Source organism: Vipera ursinii (assembly GCF_947247035.1).
Source record: "Vipera ursinii genome assembly, chromosome: 6".
Taxonomy (NCBI): Eukaryota; Metazoa; Chordata; class Lepidosauria; order Squamata; family Viperidae; genus Vipera; species Vipera ursinii.
The window spans coordinates 45071304-45094674 of NC_139515.1; the positions used below are offsets into that span (position 1 = coordinate 45071304).

The window sequence follows — 23371 nt, forward strand, 5'->3', positions numbered from 1 at the left end:
TGGGTATTTCACACACAGGCATTTAGTAGTATTTTGGAAATTTGAGGAAGGTGTGTCATATTTTCTCTGGGAACTTCTCCTGCTATCACAGTCATGCAGATCATGGTTGTCCGAAGGTGCTTTTCCAAATGGCAAGTGGATTTTCTTCGGGGGGATTTTCCCCTTGAAAATGTTTCACTTCTTCTCATCCAAGAAGTTTCTTTAGTTCTCAGTTTTTAGAACTGAAGAAGCTTCTTGGATGAGAAGTGAAATGTTTCCAAGGAAAAAACCAAGAATGTCCAGTTGCCTTTTGGAAAAAGTCATGGGAATTTGCGCCCATGACCGATCAGTTCCTTCAGGGAACGTTGGGATGTTCTATGCAGTATGAGAGTACAATACTTTGGATTCAGTTATCCCAAAGGTGTTTTTCGGATGGCAACTGGGTTTCCTTGAAGCCCAATCAAATATTTAATGCTCTGGAACTCAAGCTCAATGGTTTATACACCTCAGCATTGTTTTCTGAGGATAAGACCTCTAAAAGGCCTGGCCTTTTAAAAAAATGAAATAAAGTAAGATGCAGGGGCCTTCAAGATTGTCTTATGACCCAAAGAAAGTTAAAATCCACTTAATTATTTCCAAGCAGTAAATAGATGAAAGATATCAGGTTCTACATTCATTTGTTCCATCTCCACCCAATGTCTATGGAGATTCTCATTATCCAGGTCATGGTTGTCCCAAAGATGCTATTCCAAATGGCAACTGCACTTTCTTGAGGGGAGGTTTCCTCCCTTGAAAATGCTTCACTTCTCATCCAAGAAGCTTCTTCATTTCTTTGTTTTTAGAACTGAAGAGGCTTCTTGGATGAGAAGCAAAATGTTTTCAGGAAAAAGAAAACTAAGAAAGTCCAGCTGCCTTTTGGAAAAAGCATGTTTGGGATATTTTCACCCACAATCCATGAGAGATGGAATAGGCAAAGATAGTAGCAGATTATGCCCCAGTTCCACCTGCGACAGGATAACCTTTTAGTATTTGTGAGAGGATTTGAGGCTGAGACTGGTAGAGGAAAGATTCCTTCAATAAAAGCCCTACTAAAAAGCTCCCACAGAGAGGGCCTCCTCAGGGTGCCGCCGATCAAAGAATGCCGATTGGTGGCCCCCAGGGGGAGGGAGTTCTCTGTGGGCGCGCCAGACCTTTGGAACCGCTTACCGGTCGAGCTCCGGATGGCCCCCGACCTTCGCTCCTTCCGGCGCGATCTCAAAACCTTCTTTTTCGAACAAGCTGGCCTGGTCTGACGGGATGGGGTTGGGTTTTTATAAATAGTTTAAATTTTAATATGTATTAATTATTACGGGCATAATGGTTTAATCACTTTTTAATTTTTGTATTCTTTTTTTTATTATGTATTGCCCTGTTCACTGCCCTGAGTCCTTCGGGAGAAGGGCGGTATACAAATTAAATTATTAAATTAAATTAAATTAAATTAAATTAAATTAAATTAAATTAAATTAAATTAAATTAAATTAAATTACTAGTTACTTATTAATGTTGCTTATTTTGGTTTTGTCAATTTACTCAGATGTGATTCTAAGAGGTCTTGGTAAGATTTGAAGCTTGAAAGACAAGTTAATTCTAACAAGAAGTAAATAATACAACGAGAAAAAAGCTCTACTTAATGGATACTTGCAATTGTAGATATAGAAAAGATGGAGCAGATTTTGGAAGATAAATCTTGTTGTTGTTAGTTGCGAAGTCGTGTCTGACCCATTGTGACCCCATGGACAACATTCCTCCAGGCCTTCCTGTCCTCTACCATCTTCTGGAGTCCATTTAAGCTCACACCTGTGAGTCCCTTGGACTGCAAGGCGTTCAAACCAGTCAGTCCTAGAGGAGATCAACCATGACTGCTCTTTAGAAGGCCAGATCCTGAAGTTGAAACTCAAATACTTTGGCCACCTAATGAGAAGGAAGGACTCACTGGAGAAGAAGATAATTCTTAAACATAGCTAAAAGGCTTCAATTTGGGAAAAGTTGTTTTTTACTCCTTGGTTGTGGGTAAACTGCTTTTAGCTCTGAAGGTGGTATGAATGAGAACGTTCATAAGTATTTAAAACTTGGATGATTTATTTAATCCACTTTTCTATCACTTCCCTGCCTCTTTGGTGTAAATTAATTATTTTTATCTGCTTCAGGGATTTAAGGACAATGTTTACCGACAGAGAAGAAAATATTTTGTAGATGTTGCCATGAGTTATAAATAGTGAGTACTCAATATTTTTTAAACTTTCAATTTTAAAGTCTTTCTCCTCAAATACAAGAAAGATACCCAGCCCTCTTTTTCTTGAATATAAAATTTGCAATAGGCAGATGGTGATCATTAAGCTGTAACTATTTATATTACCAAACTGGCATGAGGAACACAAAGTGAAGTTTACTTGGATTGAATTTTGGAACACATCATTATTGGTCCATCCAACGTTGTTTTGGTTCCATAAATTGGCCATCTTTTCTAGCCCAAGCTGGATTGAAATTAGGATTTCTGCATGCAAAATGTAAGTACTATCTCTGAGTTCTGGAACTACAGTTCTTTTCCACTGTGCTTCTGGCCATGACAGCATGCATTTATGGCAATGGCTCAAGAAACTGGACAGCTGGGTTGGATTGAACTGAAATAGTTATTCATGATATGAGTAACAGTAGACCAATTGACTTGATCATTATATCTAAGGCTTAAAAGTGATAGAGGTATCTGGAGCAAATGCAGCTTTCATTAGAATGCTAATGCAGGTAAATCCTTGTTCAGTGATTATCGTATTCAGTAGCCATTCAAAATCAATGAAAAATATCTTTGTGGCCAATGTCTGCATTTACGTTTGCAGGTCTGTAAAGCAGTGGAAATCTGATGTAAAATTACAAGTATAATCACTGTTTCATTTAGCAACAGCTTTGCTTAATGACCAAGTTGCCAGCCAATTATGGTCACTAAATAAGGACTTCCTGAACATGTGTTATGATGTCATAATGCAAGGTTCATCACAAGGAGTTAAATTTGTATTATGATATGGTGATACATGCTTTGTCACTTGCCCTCTGTGCCTCCTCAGAGATGCCTATAAAAGGGGACTCTGATTCTTTGTTCAACAGATGGAACAGTTGTAATGGGTGGGTTGGCATTCTTCAGGGAGAGTTTAGCTGCATATGAAGGTTCATGTCTGCTAGTCATCCCTTTTCTGAACAGAGCAGAGCATTAGCTATTGAGAGAGGGTGGACTGCCTCTAGCTTTTTCTTATATGAGTAGGCTAATTAATTAATTAATTTTTCTCTTTGATATAGCTGCCCATCTCACACATGGGACTCATTTGCTTGGTAATAAGGGATGTTTCCCTTTCTTTGGGTGCTTGAGTCCCAAGACAAATAGCTATAATTCTGCCTTTCCCAGTGTGGATGTCTTGCAGACCTATAGACAGTAGCTATCAAGTTCCCCAACTACTATGGCAATTGCTGAAAACAGTTCTGTGTCAGAAAACATTCTGGAAATTGAAGCATAGTCTTGAAAAGGGGTTTGGATTGGGGAGACTGGCTATACGTTTTGAGAAGACAGATCTTGTCAAGCACTTCTTTACATTTATGGTCTCCCAAAGGCTTATCTTTGTGCCATATGCTCTGCCATCAGATTGATGGGCTCCTAGGAAAGGATTTATATAAGATGTGCTTGCTTGCTTCCTTATTTATTTACATATATTTCCTACAATAATTTCCCCACTAGCAATGTATAGCAGTTTCTAGAGTCATCCAACCTTTTCTTGTGCCAAAACAGCAGTAATGAAGACAGGCACTATATCACATCAATAATGGCTAGGCGGATGGTATGAAAATACTATAAGTCATCAGTGAGGAAATGGTATGCATTTATATACATTGCCTAGTAGCAATAAATGACTAAAAAAACCCCAAAAAGCAAAATGTAATATTAAAACAGAATGATCATAAAACTCTAAATGGCAGCATGCAATTGCAGTAAAGAGAGAAAAATAAAACACAGGAAAACATAAACCTTGGGAATGCTTTTAGGGAATTTATCTAAGCCTATGGATATGTTGTGGTTGGTTGCATAGTTATCAGATAGATATTCCACCCTTCACAATGCTATGAGTGGAACAGGAGAAATTGGGAGCACTGTTTTAATTGGTATATTTTAACATGTGTCATGTGCAAATTAAGCTGTCCTACGTTTTACAAACAGCTCTGAGGAAATGGAGGATTGAGACTAGGAATTGCTAAACTTTTGATTTTTTAGACACCCTGATATATCACTATCCAAATAACCATTTGCCATTTGGGGCATGCTTAAGAGTAGTCTCTACGCTGGACTTCTTTGCAATGATTTAGGAGTGATATTCCTACCGCCCCACCCAGTTCTGATCTTCTTGTCATGTACTGATTACTCTTCCACTGCATATGTGTTGATCTTCACAGCATCTTCCTTCTCTCTTTCCTTTTACTCCATTCCTTGGTCTTTCTACTACTTATCTGTCAACTTTTGTAACATTTTTCCATCTCTCTCTCATCAGACTTCCAAGCCGCCATCTTTATCCACAATCCATTTATGTAATATATTGATTAAAAAAGTATCAACTGCCCATGATCCATCATGCACACATATTTGGAAGCTTGGTTTACATTATAAGCTCTTTCCTGGTCCTATTGCAGGCCTTGTTTTTATCCATATGGGGAAATGTAGCCTTCTATTTCAGTGATGTATTCCCAATACTAAGTCTGTATTAGGTAAGCAGACCCACTTAAGGCCTGAATTGACATAGTGATCTTACCCCAGTCTCCATTTTCAATACATACTGAGCTTCAACAATATTCAGTCAATGAAATTTAGGCCAAATTTTAAAGGGCTCCAATAAAATTAAACTCAGTATAGAATTATACTGTATATTTGCAGTGTAATGTATGTAAATTTACTCCAAGGCCAATCCATCTGAGTTCAGTTTGGCCTTCTCTCATCAAAGAAAGTATGTATAGTAGGCTTTCCAACTTTCCAATCTATATGCAATAATATCAATTCCTTAATATCTTTAGTATGTATGGAGCTTTTTCTCATAAATACCTGTAATTCATATGTGTCATTCATTCATTCTTTTGTTCATGGTAGACCAGGCCCACAGATTGAATTCATTATTATTCCCAGGAGCTGGTAAATTTCCAGCACAACCTACCAATACCTGCTGTTTTGCAATTTTCTTGTCAAGTTTTCAAGTCAACCTAATTCCAATTGTGTTCTCATTTTACTTGTAATAGGCCAAACTTCACACTTCAGAGCAGGCACACTCTATGTACTCTTCAATTTGATGGTTCCTTTTTCAATTCTGAATCCTTTCTTTCCTTCTCCTCCAACTCCTTTGTGGGTTCAGTTTACTCCTGAATATTATAAGCAAAGAAATGGAAAGGGAGAAATATTTCTTTCTGTTGCAGACAGGAAAAGAGCATGCCCAAAAGCTCATAAAATATTTATTTTATGGACATTTATCAAATGAATAAAGACGAACAAAAGAAAAGGGAGAAAATTTGTATTTTACAGACAGAGCTGATCTTCCCTCTATATAAACTACCACTGCCTTATTAGCATTTAATAAGGATCTCCTAAATACAGTACTTTAGTGCATAGATTCCTGGATTTAGTTTAGGAACACTTAACTAGTTTCAGGCTGGGCTGACCTATTTTTTTTTCCTGATTACCTGTTCTGCCAGTTTTTCTACATTTAATGTAAGAAAATAGGAAATGTTTAAATATGTTCTACAATTTGACTTAAGTAACACATGCTAATGTGCAGTGATGCCCCCTATCCTTGGATAGACGATTAGCTCTACTCATACTGTTTTTCAAAGTTTAACTCTTTCTACCAGGACACTATTTTCTTCTGAGTGATTACTGTTACAGCACTGTACATTACTCTGATCTGCTGTGAGTTTTTTCATTGTTCTATTGTTCCTGTGTTCTCTCCTCACCTACACCTTACCCTGTGTGTAGTCTGACATGCAGCGAAAAACCCTCCTATCCTTTAACAAGCCAGACTGTGAATCTTGATACTTTATTAAAGAACAGAATAAGGTGAAACAACAATGCTGAGTATGGGCTACAGATTTTGTCTTCAGAAGAACATGTGTCACAAACTAAATTGGATTCTTCTAGATGTTTCTGTTACTTCAGAACATTACAAAATGAAGTCTGGCTTCTCAGGATGTAAGAGTAGTCAGTAGGGTGAAAAGTGCTACCAAAACCAAAGTTCTAAGCAGTGAAAGGTTTGACCCTAGAGGGCGCTCAACACATGCCAGAGAACAACAACAGTATATACATAACTCTTATGTTGGAAGCATGACATCCTGCATCTGTGATACGTTGTACAGCATCTGTTTTAATGAAGAACCTATATACACCTTAAAACTAAATGCATGGTTAATTTTAATAATCTCAGAGGAATGATCAGTATCATTCCATAAAAGGAGAAGCTAATGGGAAAAGGAGCTAAAGAAGTAGGAGTACATAATGAAGGAAATGTAATTGTAAATAATTCCAAGGAAGAAGAAAAATATCAGCAGATGAAGCCAATATACCTGCACAAAAAGCTTAGTGAAGATCTGAAACCCCAAGAGAAAGAAATACTCTCTGGAGGCAAGTATTTCACCAAGGAGGAGTGCAAACATGAATCAGGAAAGGTCGTAATTAGATGGTGAAGCAAGTGAAGAAAAAGGGACTTATTTAGCTATGCTCAAATGTCAAAATGACAACAAAGAAAAGACAGAGCTATTCATCACTTATTGTGGCTTAGTATACTGCAGTGCAGATGAGGGATGTGGTGGCTCAGTGGGTTAGGACGCTGAGCTTGTTGACCAGATGGTCGGCAGTTTGGCGGGTCGAATCCCAAGTGCCGCATAACAGAGTGAGCTCCTGTTACTTGTCCCAGCTTCTGCCGACCTAGTAGTTCGAAAGCACGTAAAAATGCAAGTAGAAAAATAGGGACCACTCCGGTGGGAAGGTAACAGCGTTCCGTGCGCCTTTGGCGTCTAGTCATGCCAGCCACATGACCACGGAGACGTCCTCGGACAAGCGCTGGCTCTTCGGCTTGAAACGGAGATGAGCACCAGCCCCTAGAGTCGGAAACGACTAGCACGCATGTGCGGGGGGAACTTTACCTTTATACTGCAGTGCAGGTTGTTCAACCAGCTAACTGGGGAGGGAAGGTTGAAGGGGCAGACTGAAGCTTGAGATTGATAGAAAGATGGTCAAAAAGTATCTGTTGAGCGTAGGGCCAAATGGATTGCATCTTGGGGAATGAAGGAAATTGCCAGGGACCTTAATGTCTTCAATTTGAAAAATCAGGGAAAGCTGACAAATAACAGAAAGAGTTGGAAGGGACCTTGTAGGTTGTCTAGTCCGACCCTCTACTCAAGCAGGAGACTCTGTACCATTTCTGACAAGTGGTTGTCCAGTCTCTTTTTGAAAGTCTCCAGTGATGAAGCACACACAACTTCTGAGGGCAAGCTGTTCCATTGGTTGATTGTTCTCACTGTCAGAAAATTTATCCTTATTTCTAAGTTAAATCTCTCCTTGATCAGGTTCCATCCATTGTTCCTTGCCTGGCCTTTGGGTTCTTTGTAAATAGGTTGTTCCCCTCCTCTCTGTGACTGTGCCTCAAATATTGGAACACTGCTATCATGTCACCCCTGGTCCTTCTCTTCACTAGACTAGCCATGTCCAGTTCTTGCAACTGTTCTTCATATGTTTTAGCCTCCAGGTCCCTAATCATCTTTGTTGCTCTTCTCTGTACTCTTTCTAGAATCTCAACATTTTTTATAGTGTTGTGACCAAAACTGGATACAATACTCTAGATGTGGTCTTACTTAGACTTTATAGACTGGTACTAGTGCCTCACGTGATCTTGATTCAATCCCTCTGCTAATGCAATTTAGGATTGCATTGGCTTTTTTGTTTTCTGTCACACTCTGCTGGCTCATGTTTAACTGATTGTCCACTAGGACTCCAAGATCCCTCTCACAGTTACTGCTATTAAGCCAGATTTAATCTAACCTGTACGTGTACTTTTGGTTTCTCTTGCCTAAGTGTAAGACTTTACTTTTCTTTACACTGAATTTCATTTTGTTCGATAGGGTCCAGTGTTCAAGTCTATCAAGATCTCTCTAGATCTTGAGCCTATCATCCAGGATGTTGGCTATTCCTGTCAGCTTAGTGTCATCTGCAGATTTGATAAGTTCCCCTTCTATTACCCCATATGAGTCATTTATGAAGATATTGAAGAATACTGGGCCTAAGATGGAACTTATGGTACCCCACTGCTTACTTCCCTCCATGTAGATGTAGTACCATTCAGGACTACTTGTTGAGTATGGTTTGTCAGCCAGTTACAAATCCATCTGGTGGTGATGCTATCTATCCCACTTTTTTCTAGCTTACCAAGAAGTAGGTTGTAGTCTACTTTGTTGAATACTTTGCTGAAATCTAAGCATACTATGTCCACAGCATTTTGCTGGTCTACTCATTTAGTCACTTTGTCAAAGAATGAAATAAGATTGGTTTGGCATGATCTGTTTTTAACACACCCGTGTTGACTTCTAGTTATAACTTTATTTGTTTCTGGATGTTCACAGATTTTTTTTTAGTATCCTGACGTATCTTTCCTAACAGAATAAAATAGAATAGAGCTGGAAGGGATCTTGGAGGTCTTCTAGTCCAGCCCCCCTGCTCAAGCAGGAGAACCTATATCAGACATGTCAAACTCATGATGTTGCACGACATATCGGGACTGTTTTTCCATTGCCAGCAATGGGGTAGGCATGGCTTCCCCATGATGTGTCCGGCCCGTGGGCCGGCAGTTTGACACCCCTGACCTATATCATCTCAGACAAGTGACTGTCCAGTCTCTCCTTAAAATCCTCCAGTGATGGAGCATGCATGATTTCTGAAGGCAAGCTGTTCCAGAAATTGTGGGTGCGCCATCACTGGAGGTTTTTAAGAAGAGACTGGACAGTCACTTGTCTGAGATGGCATAGGTTCTCCCAGGTATCCTCCCAGGTATTGATGTTAGGCTGATGGTCTGTAGTTTCCACGTTCTGGTTTTTTTTTCTTTTTCCTTTTTTTGAAGATGGGAACCACATCAGCTCTTTTCCAATCCTCTGGTAGTTCCCCGGTGCTCCAGGATTTTTGAAAGATATGATACAATGGTTCTGAGATGACAACTGCCAGTTCCTTTAGAACTCTGGGAGGTAATCCATCAGGTCCTGGTGATTTATATTCACCAAAATCAGACAGGTGTTTTCTTACCATTTTCCTGCTTATTTAAATTTTTATTTCTTGCCCATCTTTTACAGTTATGTTTTTGGTAGGTTGGACTATAGTTTCTTTTTCTGTGAAGACCGATGCAAAATATGAGTTAAGCAGCTCTACTGCCTGTTATTTCTTTGCCATCTTCTCTCTTTAGTATAAAGTAATAGATGATTGTCAAATGTTGTCTCTAAGTATTCTGTGGGGGATCCCACAATATTTCTTTCTTTTATTCATGACCTAGCAAGCCTCTTTTCCAGAGACAAAGTTGTTAAATTATTTCAAGGAACATGTTATTTTGAAAGAATAGGAATTATTTGTTTAGGTTTTAAACTTCTATTGTGCTGATTGTGTATTAATATTTTTCTGTAAGTTTTAACATATTCAATCTATGGAGCTCCCTTTTTAATATGTTTACTCTAATGTGTATATTTTATGTATTGTGTTGATTATATTTTAATACTTCCTTTTGCAACTTTAATAAGAGCTAGATAGCTAAAATTCCATACAGAGTTCTCCCCCCCCACACACACACATTTAGCATAATCCAGGATCCAAATTTTCGCATGGAATATGATCACAAAAGCAAAATTCAAACACAAAATATGAACAATGTCATTATTTCCAAATTGCTCACTAAAAGATATATAGGGAAGGAAAAACACCCCTCAGCTTTTAAAAATTCCTAGCTAATAGTGGACATTACAGAATAATGAATTGTTAGATTTATTTAGTAGACAATGTTTATCAACACTACAACACTATCTATACCTTTTATATATTATGGCTCTCTTTCTGCTAATCATAATGGAATAATTCGGGAAGTGGTCTAGACAGAGAAGATAGAAAATTTCCATAATTTTGTGGAACTGGAAGTGTCTCTGAATAGGTATGTGAAAATTGAATATTAAATTTTGACAGAATTGGTGGAAAGCATGGATTGGACTGACTAGTCTTAACTCCTTTTCAAATAGCTATTCGGGGGATTGGTAGTGATATTGAAAATGTAATTGGACAAACTACTGTGTTCTCAGTGTTTACTTGTTCTTTATTTTTTGTTTTAGTGGCCAACCAATTCCTAGAGTAGACTATACACCTGAAGAAATAAAAACTTGGGGTGTGGTGTTCAGGGAGCTTTCAAAACTGTATCCTACTCACGCTTGTCGAGAATATTTGAAAAATTTCCCATTACTGACAAAATACTGTGGCTATCGAGATGATAATGTCCCACAATTGGAGGATGTCTCTATGTTTCTCAAAGGTAAGCATCAAGCTTGGTTTCCAGGTAAGGAGAGTACTATAAAAGCAGTTACACAAAGCGTGTTAAAATGTAATCCCTCTCCTGATAAGTCTGTTCGGTAATTTAGACTTAGAACACTTCCATTGCACCCTTCTAATATTTATATCCTTCCAAATCTTTTACATATAGTTTGAAACAGATTTGTATTAGATAAAGAATACCATGAGCCAACCTTTCATCCTACTTTGTGTGTATTAGATAACTTGTACATACTTTGAACACTCATGTATACATAGGAGATTGTTATGGGAAAGGCTGTAAAATGTAAACATATTTCTTGAATCCTTTCTGCAAATGTTCCACTCATTGGGAGACCAGCTAACTTTTGTATTTGAAATCCCTTATGACTTGTGAAGCTGAAATGTTGCCAAAAATGTTGTAAGCAGAAATTTTAACCAATAGCTATGACCATAATGGCATGTGGTCGAACTTGACGATAGAGTAAAAGAAGATATGTTGTAAGCCATCTTTATACAAAGAAATAATACCAGGAGTGGAAAAAAAGCAACTGCAGTGGGCTGGGGAAGAAAAGTTCATTGTGCTGCTGTGGCCTGGAGGAAGTGGTGGCCTGTGGGATATGGAGGGCAGAGACTACAGGGCTGTTCTGTAAACATTTTTTGATTGATCTTTCATGTGCTGCAGTCTGCAAGAGTTGTTGAAACTTAGATGAAAACTAGGCTTAGATAAAGCAAATGACAAGCTTTCTACCTTTGCCTTATAGTTCTGGTCACTTTGACAGTTCACAAACACTTTATTGCCCCATGCCTTTGATAATTTTGTTTTTTCCCCTAAAGAGAATAAAGTTATTTGTGGCCCCTTTTGCAGTGATCCTGAGAGTTGGTATTTTTGATGACATATAAAATTTAATGATGGGGTTAGGTGGGAAATGAACTCCCTGTTGACATTAAAAATACAGGACAACTACAGTAAAGTACTCTGATAATAAAAAAAATCAGAAGTACACTATTTCAATTGAAAATAAATATATAGTATTTAGTTTGAAAAGCTAACTCTGCCTCCTTTCTTTATTGTACCTTTATAGCTGTCCGCCTTTAACATTAACTGGCTTGCTGTCCTTTGAGTCTTGAGAGGCATATCTTTCAATGGTGCCTTTCTGTCCCTTTCCCCCCATTTGCTCAAAACTATAAAAGTATTGGAACGCTCCATAGTACTTACTCAGCCAAAGACACCAGTGATAATTGTAGGGGAGATTAGTTGGGTGGGAAAAATAAAGCCAGGTGTCTTTTTTTTAAAAAAGAATTTATTAAATGAAATAATAAAATAACTGAAAAAGAGTCAGCTTCAAATCACAGGAAGTTTAGAGTGACCCAAGAAAGATAATTTTTCTAAAGAAAATGGCAGTTTAAGGAGGGGAAATGATATTTTATATTTGATGCATTTGTAAAGAAAAAAAGATTACTTAGAACTTTCTGGTGAGAGGAAAATAACCAACAGGACCACCATTATCTAAGGGTAAGATAGCAGCCACTTCAGACAGTATATGTTAGGAGGCTATAGCAATTTCTTGTAAAAGACAATGTGTTACATGGTTTTTCTTCATCCAGTAGGCTTTCCAGCTGCCTTCAGAAATGGTGGAGACTTACTGTCAGAACCCATTTCTCTATGGGGGGGAGTTGGTTCTGTTCCTTTGGGGTTCTTTCTGTGGGTTCTGTCATTCTCCTGGGGGGAGTGGGGGCTCCAGGGAATACATCATTTTTCCTTTTGCTTAGCTACAATGTATCCTCTCTGCCTGTCCTATCTGCTTGCTCTTTCAACTGTTTCCCCTTGATGTCAACCTGAGAAAGGAATGTGCCTCCAGCCATCTGGTTTATCTCTCGCTGTGGAGGAGAAAAGTGTGAAGACTCAACAATGTCTTCACAGGAATGGGAATGGACTCCGTTATCAGCTCTGTTCCCACAATGAACCTAACACCTAGGGATTGGCTTGTTTGAACTGACCGGATGAACTATGGGGTTGGGGATTGCTTGATGCTTTTAACCTATTGATCTGAGTGGGAAACCCTCAGATCCTGCCTTCTTTGCCTGCTGTCAACTTCTCCTAATAAAAGTTCCTTTTGGAATGGAATTGTTCCAAGAGTCCTGCTTTCTTGGGATGAGGTTTTGAAGTGGGTCCTTATATTACTGGCAATTTTCTTTAGGAAAAAAAAACATTTAGACCAGTCAGTTCTTGTTCAGGAAATAGCAAGAAATCAATTTTTTTTGGTTTCAGGCAGCAAAAAGTCACAGTTATTCTAGACAACTACATTTTAACTTAAATATAGTTTTTGGACTGTCAATCACAGTTGTAAAAAAATTGTATAAAGCCTGTTATATCTCAGTAAAGATTTTTAAAAATAATTTCAAAGAAAAATCTAATAGTGGCTGCTCCAATAATGGATTTTACATTTATTTGTATTTTACATGCAGATAGTCTGTATGCTGGAAACAGTAGAAAAAATAAAATCTTATAAATTATGGAAGATTTCATAATATGTACAGAGGATGCTCTTTCCTGAAGTAATAATGATATGATTATTTTGGGGATGTGGTGTTAAAATCGACCTTATCAGAGGATTTAACTCATGCCCCTTAAAAAATGTGTTCAGAATAAATTCAAAGTGTATCTTTCATAAGGCAAATTGCATCTCCAGGATTTCAGGGGAAAAAGCCATTATTGAGATTTCTGGGAATTAGGTACACATCTGGAGATTACTCATGTTGGAATAGTTTTTGCTTAAAACAAACAGCTCTAGATAGATTTGTAAAATTACATAATTATGGAGTTAGAAAGGACCATTTAGCCAATGAAATGTATTCCCCTGCTAAGCACAGGAATTCAAATTAAGATGTCTACAAAAGATGGTTTCCAATTTCTACATGAACAAATCCAGTGAAGGGAAGCCCATTGCTATTCTTGGTAATTGATTTCTTTGTCAAACCTCTCTTACTGTTAGGAATTTTTTCTACCATTCAATGGGAATCTACCAAATGAGATTCATTATTCTATGGGACAAACAATGAGCTATATGACAATGTTATAATTTGTAATCTGCCATTTTCGCCTTCTAATCTAAGGTGATAGGCAGTGCTTTTTTTGTAAAAGAAAAAGGTGTCGGAACTCACACATGTCATACAACCCACCTTGCCTACCCTACAAGGTTCCATCCAAAAAAGGTGCTGGAACTCCGTTCTGAGCGTTCTATGAGAAAAAAAGCCCTGGTGATAGGGAATATAGAAATTTAATAAACAAACAAATAATAAATCTTACAAAGTGCTATAGTATTCCATTAAGTTTTCTCTTCTAGTGACTAAATAGTCCCAATTTTTAAAATCTTTCATTTTAGTTAGTTGATAGTTCCTGATCATCTTCATTGCTCTTCTGTTCCAACTCACCTTAAAACATATATTCTATTTTTAAAATGTGATCTGAGCAATACAGATTAAGATGGAATAATGATTTCCCATGTTTGGAAATACTATTTCTGTAGATACATCTTAAAATTGAATTTGACTTTTTTCAGACCTATTTTCACAAGTATTATCATCCTGTATTATGCATTGGACTTCTGTTTTCTAAATGAAAACCTTTCATTTCTGTCTTCTAAATTTCATCCTGTTACCTTGAAACTGTTTTTAATCTCCTATTAAGATAATCTCCTAGGGTATTAAAAATCCAATCAAATTTTGACATCTGCACATTTGATAAACTTCACTAAATGCTTGCTAATTACCATGTCATGGGGTGCTTTGTCAAATGCTTTGCAGAAATCATTCTCATAATCAATTTAAGAAGTTACCTAGTCAAAAGAATAAGATAAGGATAAGGGAAGGTTTGTTCTTGACAAACCCATACTGACTTCTGCTAATTGTTTTCAAGGTGTTTAAATTATCTTTAAGGCACTTACAGATTGATTTCTTTATGAACTGCCCTGGAATTTTCCCAGCATTGATGTCAGCCTTATTGGTCTATAATTTGCTGAATTTTTCCTTTTCCTTCTTTTGAATATATGGAAAAGCATTTTTATTTTTTTATATACAGCAGGGGTGTCAAACTGCCGGCCTGTGGGCCCGATGTGTCACGACAAAACCGCACCCACCCCATTGCTGGCAATGGGGAAAAAGTTCTGATACATCGCACAACGTCACATGATGTTGTGAGTTTGATATGTCTGATATAGAGGCATCTACAGCAACCTGAAATGTTATGTAAATGATGTAATGTGCATAATAATAATGTTCTGTGAAATTTCTCCTTTATGTACTTGCATGCAATGTCATGATGCAAGTACAAAAGGGGCAGAATTTGTACCATAACACTGAAACACCATTCAACATTTCATAGCACTTATCTGTTGTCCAGGATTTCACGATGATGATACACAAGACTTTCAGCAAATTCCTATGATGCAATTCATCAGGACTGGGTTATCTAAACTCTAAGTGATAAAGTAGTATTAACCTTACATGTTTCTATTAGTCTTGAATAAGATATTGGCGTAGAAGATCCCCAAAGTCCCTCCAACCTATCAATCTATGATTCAACCCTCAGTCCTGCTTATTTATTTTTCTTTATGATTTCTTTCTTTCTTTCTTTTGCTGGAGAAGCTAGAACTAAAATTAGACTTGAGTAGTTTGCTATTTATTTCTTACTTCTTTTAGGCCAGTTTGCCATATTACTGAGTAGCAGGTATACTAATTTCTTTTTGTTTTGAGCATAACTAGAGAAAGTATGTTGTTTTTGTTAATATCCTTTACCAATCTCAGTTATTATAAGGTTTCATTTCCTGACTCTAGCTGTACAGGATAATAATAATAATAATAATAATAATAATAATAATAATAATAATAATAATAATAATAATAATAATAATAAAAAATCCAGAAAGTGACATAACTGAACAATGATTAATGGATCAAAGACATTTCATCATCCGTAATAAAGTTTTTACAGATGTGGAAATTCAACATCTAGGAACATTGGCTAAAAAGAAAACAACAAGCAATGATGATGAACTGGCTGAAGAAATTGTTCCAATATCTGAACAAACTGACCAACCAGTGGAAGAAGCCGCCACACATGATGAAGATTTCCCTGTGCAACAACTTGAAAGTGTAGAGCTAAGTAATATAGCAAAAATGCTGAAAGAAAAGATTGAAAGCCACATCAAAGAAAACACAGAAAGAAAAAGACTGCCTGCCATCCGTGAAGTGCATAGCAAACAAATGAAAGATCTACTAAATGCTGTGAACAACATTTAAACTTCTATCCCATCCAGCACACTGTATAAAACAAACCAGTATAGTACAGCCACCATTATAACTGCAGAATTGGGTTATAAAATGCCAAAAAAGAAACCCACTGGAACACCAAAGTGGAAAATTCGACTTGAAAATAAAACAAAAAAACTACAAGGAGATGTCAGCAAACTGAAATAATTGAAAGAAGGAAAACTAAAGAACAAAAAGCTGAAAAATAGTTTATACAAGAAATATAACCTGGAGGAAAAAACAATAATGGAAATCATGGAAAAACTAAAACAGTGTGTAATAGCAACAGTAAAGAAAAATTGAAAGATATGAAGGACGAATAAAACAATATTGTGAAAACGTCAAGTTCAGAAGAAACCAGCACCTCTTCTATCAGTCAGTTGACAAAAATCAAGTCCAAACTACTGTTCTCCCAGGTAAAGAAAAAACCTTAAACATTTGGAAAGAACTGTGGGAAAACCCAGTGGAACATAATAAAACTGCCTCCTGGCTCAAAGATATCCAAAAACAAGCAACACAAAACAAAATTGTAATAACCACTGATATGGTTGCAAAACAAGTAAAGAAGGTCAAGAACTGGAGTGCACCTCTCCTGGACGAGCTGCATGGATACTGGTTGAAACACCTCACCAGCCTCCATCACCACATGGCCACTCAGTTTGATGAAATGCTTCAAAATGCCACAAGTGAAGAATGGACCCAGAAAAAAGCACAGAACCAAGCAACTACCACCCAATTACTTGTCTGCCAACAACACTCAAACTTTTTACAAGAATACTGGCAAATTCAATATTCAATCATCTGATGGAAAACAATTTGTATCCAGCAGAACAAAAAGGAAATTATAAAAAAATCACAAGGAACAAAATATCAGCTGCTCATTGACAAAATGGTACTTAAAAATGCAAAATGATGAAAAACAAATTTAAATATGGTGTGGATTGATTACAAGAAACCATTTGACTCATTATCCCACAGTTGGATTAATGCGTGCTTGGAAAACTTTGGAATCAGCAAAAATATCTACATTTTTGAAAGCAAATATGCAAAAATGGAAAACAGTTATAACAGCAAATGGGGAGAACATTGGTGAAATTTATTTATTAATTTAATTTATATACCGCCCTTCTCCCGAAGGACTCAGGGCGGTGAACAGGGCAATACATAAAAATCAACATCAGACGAGGAATCTTCCAAGGGGACTCACTTTCACCACTACTGTTCAACATCGCATTAATTCCATTGACAATAATATTACGAAACACAAAACTGGGATACCACATCTCAAGCCAGCATGGCAAGATAAACCATCTACTATACATGGATGACTTAAAACTGTATGCGAAAAGCCACACTGAACTTGAATCAATACTCAACGCAGTTCAACTGTTTAGCAGCGACATCAGAATGAACTTTGGACTTGGAATATGTGCTATATTATCCATGCAATGAGGAAAAATGGAAAAAATAGAAGGAATAGAACTGGGAAACAGAAGTATTGTGAAAGCACTAGCAAAGGATGATAGTTACAAATACCTAGGCATATTGGAAACAGATAGCATCTTGAATGGAAAAGTCAAAGAGTCAACACAAAAGGAATACATCAGAAGAGTCTGCAAAATACTAAAATCAAAGCTGAATGCTGGAAATATAATTAAAGCCATTAATACATGGGCAGTCCCAGTGATACACTACCCAGCTGGAATTATCAACTGGATTTTGGCTGAATTGGAACACCTGGACTGGAAAACACATAAACTTTTGAATATGCATCACGCTCTACATGCACGAAGTGACATCGACAGATTGTACCTGCCAAGAAGAATAGGGGGCAGAGGGCTACTGCAAGTCCACCAAACTGTAGAAGAAGAAAAATGAAGACTGAATGACTATGTGAATCAAAGTACAGAAAAATTGCTGTAGGCTGTGAAAACAGAGAGCATTATAAAAACAACAGAAACAAAGGCAGAATATGAGGAAAAATGGCTGGATGACAGATTAAATAGATGGAAAACCAAAGCTTTGCATGGACAGCATTTGAAAAACATTGAAGGAAAATGTAATAACAACTTGACATGGGCATGGCTTAAGATGGGAACCATCAAGAAAGAAACAGAAGGCTTAATACTGGCTGCTCAAGAACAAGCACTACAAACTAATGCCATGAAAGCAAAGATACAAAAATCTACTGACAATCCAAATTGCCAACTTTGCAACAACAAAGTTGAAACTGTTTCACATTTAATATGTGAATGCAGCAAAATCATGCAAACTGATTACAAAGCTAGACATGACCGAGTTGCTAAACTAATCCACTGGGCATTGTGTAAAAAAATATGACTTGCCTGTGTCTGAAAAGTCGTGGGAACATAGGGTGGAAAAAGTTGTTGAGAATGAGAAGGTGAAGATCTTGTGGGACTTTTGAATACAGACAGATCACCATTTGGAACACAACACGCCAGATATTGCAGTCGTAGAGAACCGAAGCATACAGTTAATTGATATCATTGTACCTGAAAATGGCAGAGTCGAAGAAAAAAAACCCCAGAAAAATTATGAAATAACACGACCTGGCCATCAAAACTGTGCGATTATGGATGAAACGTGTAACAGTGATACCCATTGTCATCGGGGCACTGGGAACTATGTCCAAAAACTTTACAAAATACATCAAGAAATTGCAGCTTCCTGCAATAACTCCAACAAAGCTACAAAAAAGTTCACTACTCAGAACATCTTAAGGACATACCTGGTTGATACCTAGGATGCTAGCAGCAACCCGTGTCAACCATTAGTGCCAGTTATTTTTAATGATCAATTGACTGCGGTGTTCTGAACCAGCCAACTACCGGCCTTGTAATAAGGCAAACCCCTGTTCAAACAGTAGAGACTGGAGAGCGTCTGAGGCTGCAAAGCGTCTGCCAAGATTTATTACTCAATTAACAGAACAAGAAACAAAAACACTGGAACTTGAATCCTCAAGCGGAAGGGTTGCTTTCAGCAACCAGCCCTTCCCCAAACACTCCTTTTATTTAGAGTTCAGGGCGTGGCCTCCCTCTGCCTCCTCCCGAGGAGACCCGCAGCCTTTCTCTGCTTGGTCCTGCTCGACTGCCTCCTGCGTCGGGCGTCCTTGAACAGGGCCAGCTGTGGGTCATCATCCTCTGCACTATCGGGCTCACGCAGCTGAGAAGAGGGCCCCGGCTGGGAGCTCTGCCAAGCCTCCAAGCCATCATCAGCCGGTTCGTCTCCCACACACTCCTCCTCCCCCTCATCTGAGTCATCCGATACATCTGAGCCGGCTGCCGGACCCACAGGCTGGCCCTGAGTCACAACACTATCCCGCACCGCAGGGCCCTTCCCCCGGGGCTGCCGATCCGGATGCGGTCGGGATGGGAACTGTTCGTGAAAAGCAGTCACCAACGCAGGGGCATGAACGGCGGTCGCGTCTTCCCATGTGAAGTCCTCCGGCCCGTACCCTTTCCACTCGATCAGGTACTGGAAGCGACCTTTCAGCCAGCGGGAATCCCTGATGCTGGCGACCTCGTACTCGGGGGTGCTGCCTCCATCACGAGGTCCTGATGGGGGAGGTTCCGCTTGGCGAAGTGGACAAGCCGGTTGTTCGGGGACCAACAAGGACCGATGGAAGATGGGGTGCACGCGCAGGGAACGTGGCAGAGTTGAACGATAGGCGACCGGGTTGATGACGGCCTCGACTGGGAACGGTCCAAGGTAATGGTGGTCCAGCTTCCTCGCCGGCCGAGTGGATGGTAGGTTCCTGGTGGACAGCCAGACCCGATCCCCCACCGATAGTGGAGGCGTATCCCTTCTCGACCGATTGGCGAACCTCTTGTAGTCGGCCTTGGCCTTCTCCAGCTGCCGTCGCACCAACCGATGGATCGCCTGTAACTCCGCCATGAATTCGTTCGCTGCCGGCTCCGGTGAGTCCACGGGAGAAAGGGGGAAAAACCGGGGGTGATAACCCACGTTGGCCAAGAACGGTGTCATCTGCGTGGAGGTGTGCTGTGAGTTGTTAAAGGCAAACTCGGCTATGGCCAAATAGTCCACCCAATTGTCCTGCTGCAGGTTAACGTAGCAGCGCAGATACTGCTCTAAGATGCCGATGACCTTCTCGGTACCCCCGTCGGTCTGAGGATGATGCGCGGACGAGAGGCAAACCTTAATGTCCAACACCCGCATCAACTCCTGCCAGAAGCGGGCTGTAAACTGGGCCCCCCTATCGGAGACGACTCTATCGGGAAGGCCGTGCAGCCGGAACACCTGTTGGATGAACATGCGACTAGTGGCGCGAGCTGACGGTAAGCCGCGACAGGGGATGAAGTGCGCCATCTTGGTCAACATGTCCACCACCACAAACACTGTCGTGAAGCCGGAGGATGGGGGTAGATCCGTCAAAAAGTCCATGGACACAGCCCCCCAGGGTCTCTTGGGTGTTGGCAAAGGCTGCAGTAAACCAGGCGGGGCCCCTGTCGCTGACTTGGCCTGCCTGCATGGAATGCAGGAGGTGACATAAGACTGGACGTCGTGTCGGACTCGGGGCCACCAGAAGGTACGGGAGACCAGGTTCAGAGTCTTGAACAGGCCAAAATGCCCCGCAGCCGGGTTATCATGACACTGGCTGAGGACGAGTCCCCTGAGTGGCCCTCCCGGAACATAGAGCCGGTCACGATAATACAGGAGTCCATCCGTGACCGACCAAGGCGAATCTGGCCCCACCTCTTCCTTCCGCTGAGCCACCCACGCCTCCTGCTCCTGCGCCTCCCGGATCCGAGCCCGTATATCCACCGGCTCCCGCACCGCAGCAAAAGACTCGACGGGGATCACTGTCCTGGGCGGAAGCTTGTCTTCCACTCGGGTGTACTCGGGCTTCCTGGACAGAGCATCCGCTCTCTGGTTGTGCCCGCTTGGTATGTACCGCACCCGGAAGTCAAACCTCGCAAAGAAGAGGGACCACCGGATCTGGCGTTGGTTCAAATTCCGAGCGGTCTGCAGGCTTTCCAGATTCTTGTGGTCCGTCCGGACCTCGATTTGATGCCGCGCCCCCTCCAGATGATGCCTCCAAGCCTCGAACGCCGCCTTGATGGCCAGCAGCTCCTTCTCCCAGATGGTATAGTTGCGCTCCGAGGGGTTCAATTTCCGAGAGTGATACGCGCAAGGGAAAAGGGTACCGTTGGGCGTCGCTGCCTGGAGTAACACGGCCCCAATGGCAATGTCGGAGGCATCCGCCTCCACGACAAACGGCCGTTGCGGGTCAGGATGCTTCAAGATGGGCTCCTTCATGAAGGCGTCCTTCAAAGCTTGGAACGCCTGTTGTTCGGGGGCGTTCCACTGGAACCGAGTCTTCTTCTGCAGGAGCCGGGTGAGGGGGGCTGTCAAGGCAGCAAAGCCAGGGATGAATGTTCGATAGTAGTTGGCAAATCCAAGAAGTCGCTGAACATCCTTCACGCGACGCGGGGGTTGCCAACTCTGCAACGACTCAACTTTACTCGGTTCCATGGCGATGCCCTCAGGAGAAATGCGGTGACCCAGGAAATCGATGGTCACCTGGTAGAACTGGCACTTCTCCAACTTGGCAAACAGCCGATGTTTCCGGAGGCGCTGCAGGACCTGACGGAGATGCTGATGATGCGCTTCACACGACGGGGAGTAAATCAGGATGTCGTCCAGGTAAATCATGACAAACTGGTCCAACAGATCCCGAAAGATGTCGTTCATAAAATGCTGAAACACAGCGGGGGCGTTGGTCAGGCCAAACGGCATCACCGTGTACTCGAAATGTCCATAGCGAGTACCAAACGCCGTCTTCCACTCATCACCCGGCCGAACCCTGACAAGGTTGTAAGCTCCACGCAGGTCCAGTTTCGTGAAGATCTTAGCCTCCCGGAGTCGGTCCAAGAGCTCGGGGATGAGGGGCAGCGGGTAGCGGTTACGCACCGTGATGGCGTTGAGTTTCCGGTAGTCACAGCAAAGCCGTAACTCGCCAGACTTCTTTTTGACGAAGAGCACGGGCGCAGACACTGGCGAGGACGAGGGCCGGATGAAACCACGAGCCAAATTCTTTGTCAGGAAGTCCCGCAATGCAGCCAACTCGGGCTCCGACATGGAGTACAAACGCCCCACTGGGAGAGGCGCATCAGGGACTAGATCAATGGAGCAGTCGTAAGGCCTGTGCGGGGGTAATTGGTCCGCCTCTGACTCGCTGAACACGTCAGCAAAGTCGGACAGTTCAGAAGGCAAGGAAACCCCTGGGGAACCCTCCACCTGGCCGGCACAGATATGACGGGTGTGGTCCACGCACTGCAAACTTGGGAAGGTGACCAAGTTCTGAGACCAATAGATCTGTGGATCATGCGCCCGGAGCCACACCAGACCCAAGACCACGGGGAAGTGCAGATCCGAAGTGATGTAGAACTGGATGGCCTCCACATGGGAACTGATGGCCATACACACGGGTTGCGTGGCGGCCGTAATAGGCCCGGACAGGAGCACTCGACCATCGATGGTCTCCACTAGCATGGGCGGATCCACCGGACACTGGGGAACAGCCCATTTGGCCACAAAGGCCGAGTCCATAAAGTTAGTGGTAGCCCCAGAGTCAATTAAGGCATGGACCGGAATCCCCTCTGGCTTGCTAGGAAGGATCAGATGTGCCTCCAAAATCAAATGCCGTGGAGGTTCACAGGCACCGTCAGAACGGCGTCGCTCGGCGTGGTCGTTGTGGGTCGCCCGATCTATCACACCGTCTAGATCGGGCTCGGGCCGTTTCCCGACAGCAAAGTAGGAGACTTTCTCGGGGCAGGCTTGGTCACTGATGCCCGCTGACGCTTCTTTGGGCAAGAAGCGGCCAAATGTCCAGGGTCCCCACAGTAAAAACACAACCCCCCCGATCGTCGTCTGTCCATTTCCGTCACCGAGAGACGGGACCTGGCGGCACCCAGCTCCATTGGCTCCTCCCTCTGGACTGGGGGCTCACGCTCAACAGGAGCGGCAGGGGTCTGTGGGGTGGCACGGCGACTCTTTCGCTGCTGCAGCCGGGCATCGATCCGCAGACAAAGATGGATCAGCCCATTCAGGTCTGAGGGAATGTCCACGCGGGCCAGCTCATCCAACATCTCCTCCGACAAGCCATCCTGGAAGGCATCCACGAGCGCAGCCTCATTCCAGGCGGAATCCTGGCTAAGCAGCCGGAAATCGCTGATATAGGCCTGTAGGGGGCGCTGACCCTGCCTCAGAGCTTTCAGGCGTCGGGTGGCGGTCTGCGCCTTAATTGGGTCCTCGTACATGAGGCGCATATGGTCACAAAACCCCCCAAAGTTATCCAACAAAGGGCTAGGCTGTGCCAGCAGAGGCGTGCCCCAACGAGCTGCATCCCCCGACAGAAGGCTTAACACGAATCCCACCTTATCCCGGTCAGTGGGGAAATCAGCTGCTCTCAAGCTGATAAAGAGCTGGCATTGTCCCAGG

At 41.5% G+C, this 23371-nt stretch overlaps 1 protein-coding gene across 1 annotated transcript in view; it reads left to right on the top strand.

Annotated features, from left to right (window-relative positions):
- Positions 1-23371, top strand: part of TPH2 (tryptophan hydroxylase 2) — a gene marked incomplete at its 5' end in the record, with an annotated part of 116720 nt that overhangs the window by 15747 nt on the left and 77602 nt on the right. The window contains 2 exons of the mRNA XM_083365946.1: positions 2169-2236; positions 10387-10583. Of these exons, the coding sequence (XP_083222072.1) occupies positions 2169-2236; positions 10387-10583 (265 nt within the window). The remainder of the gene's footprint in view (positions 1-2168; positions 2237-10386; positions 10584-23371) is intronic.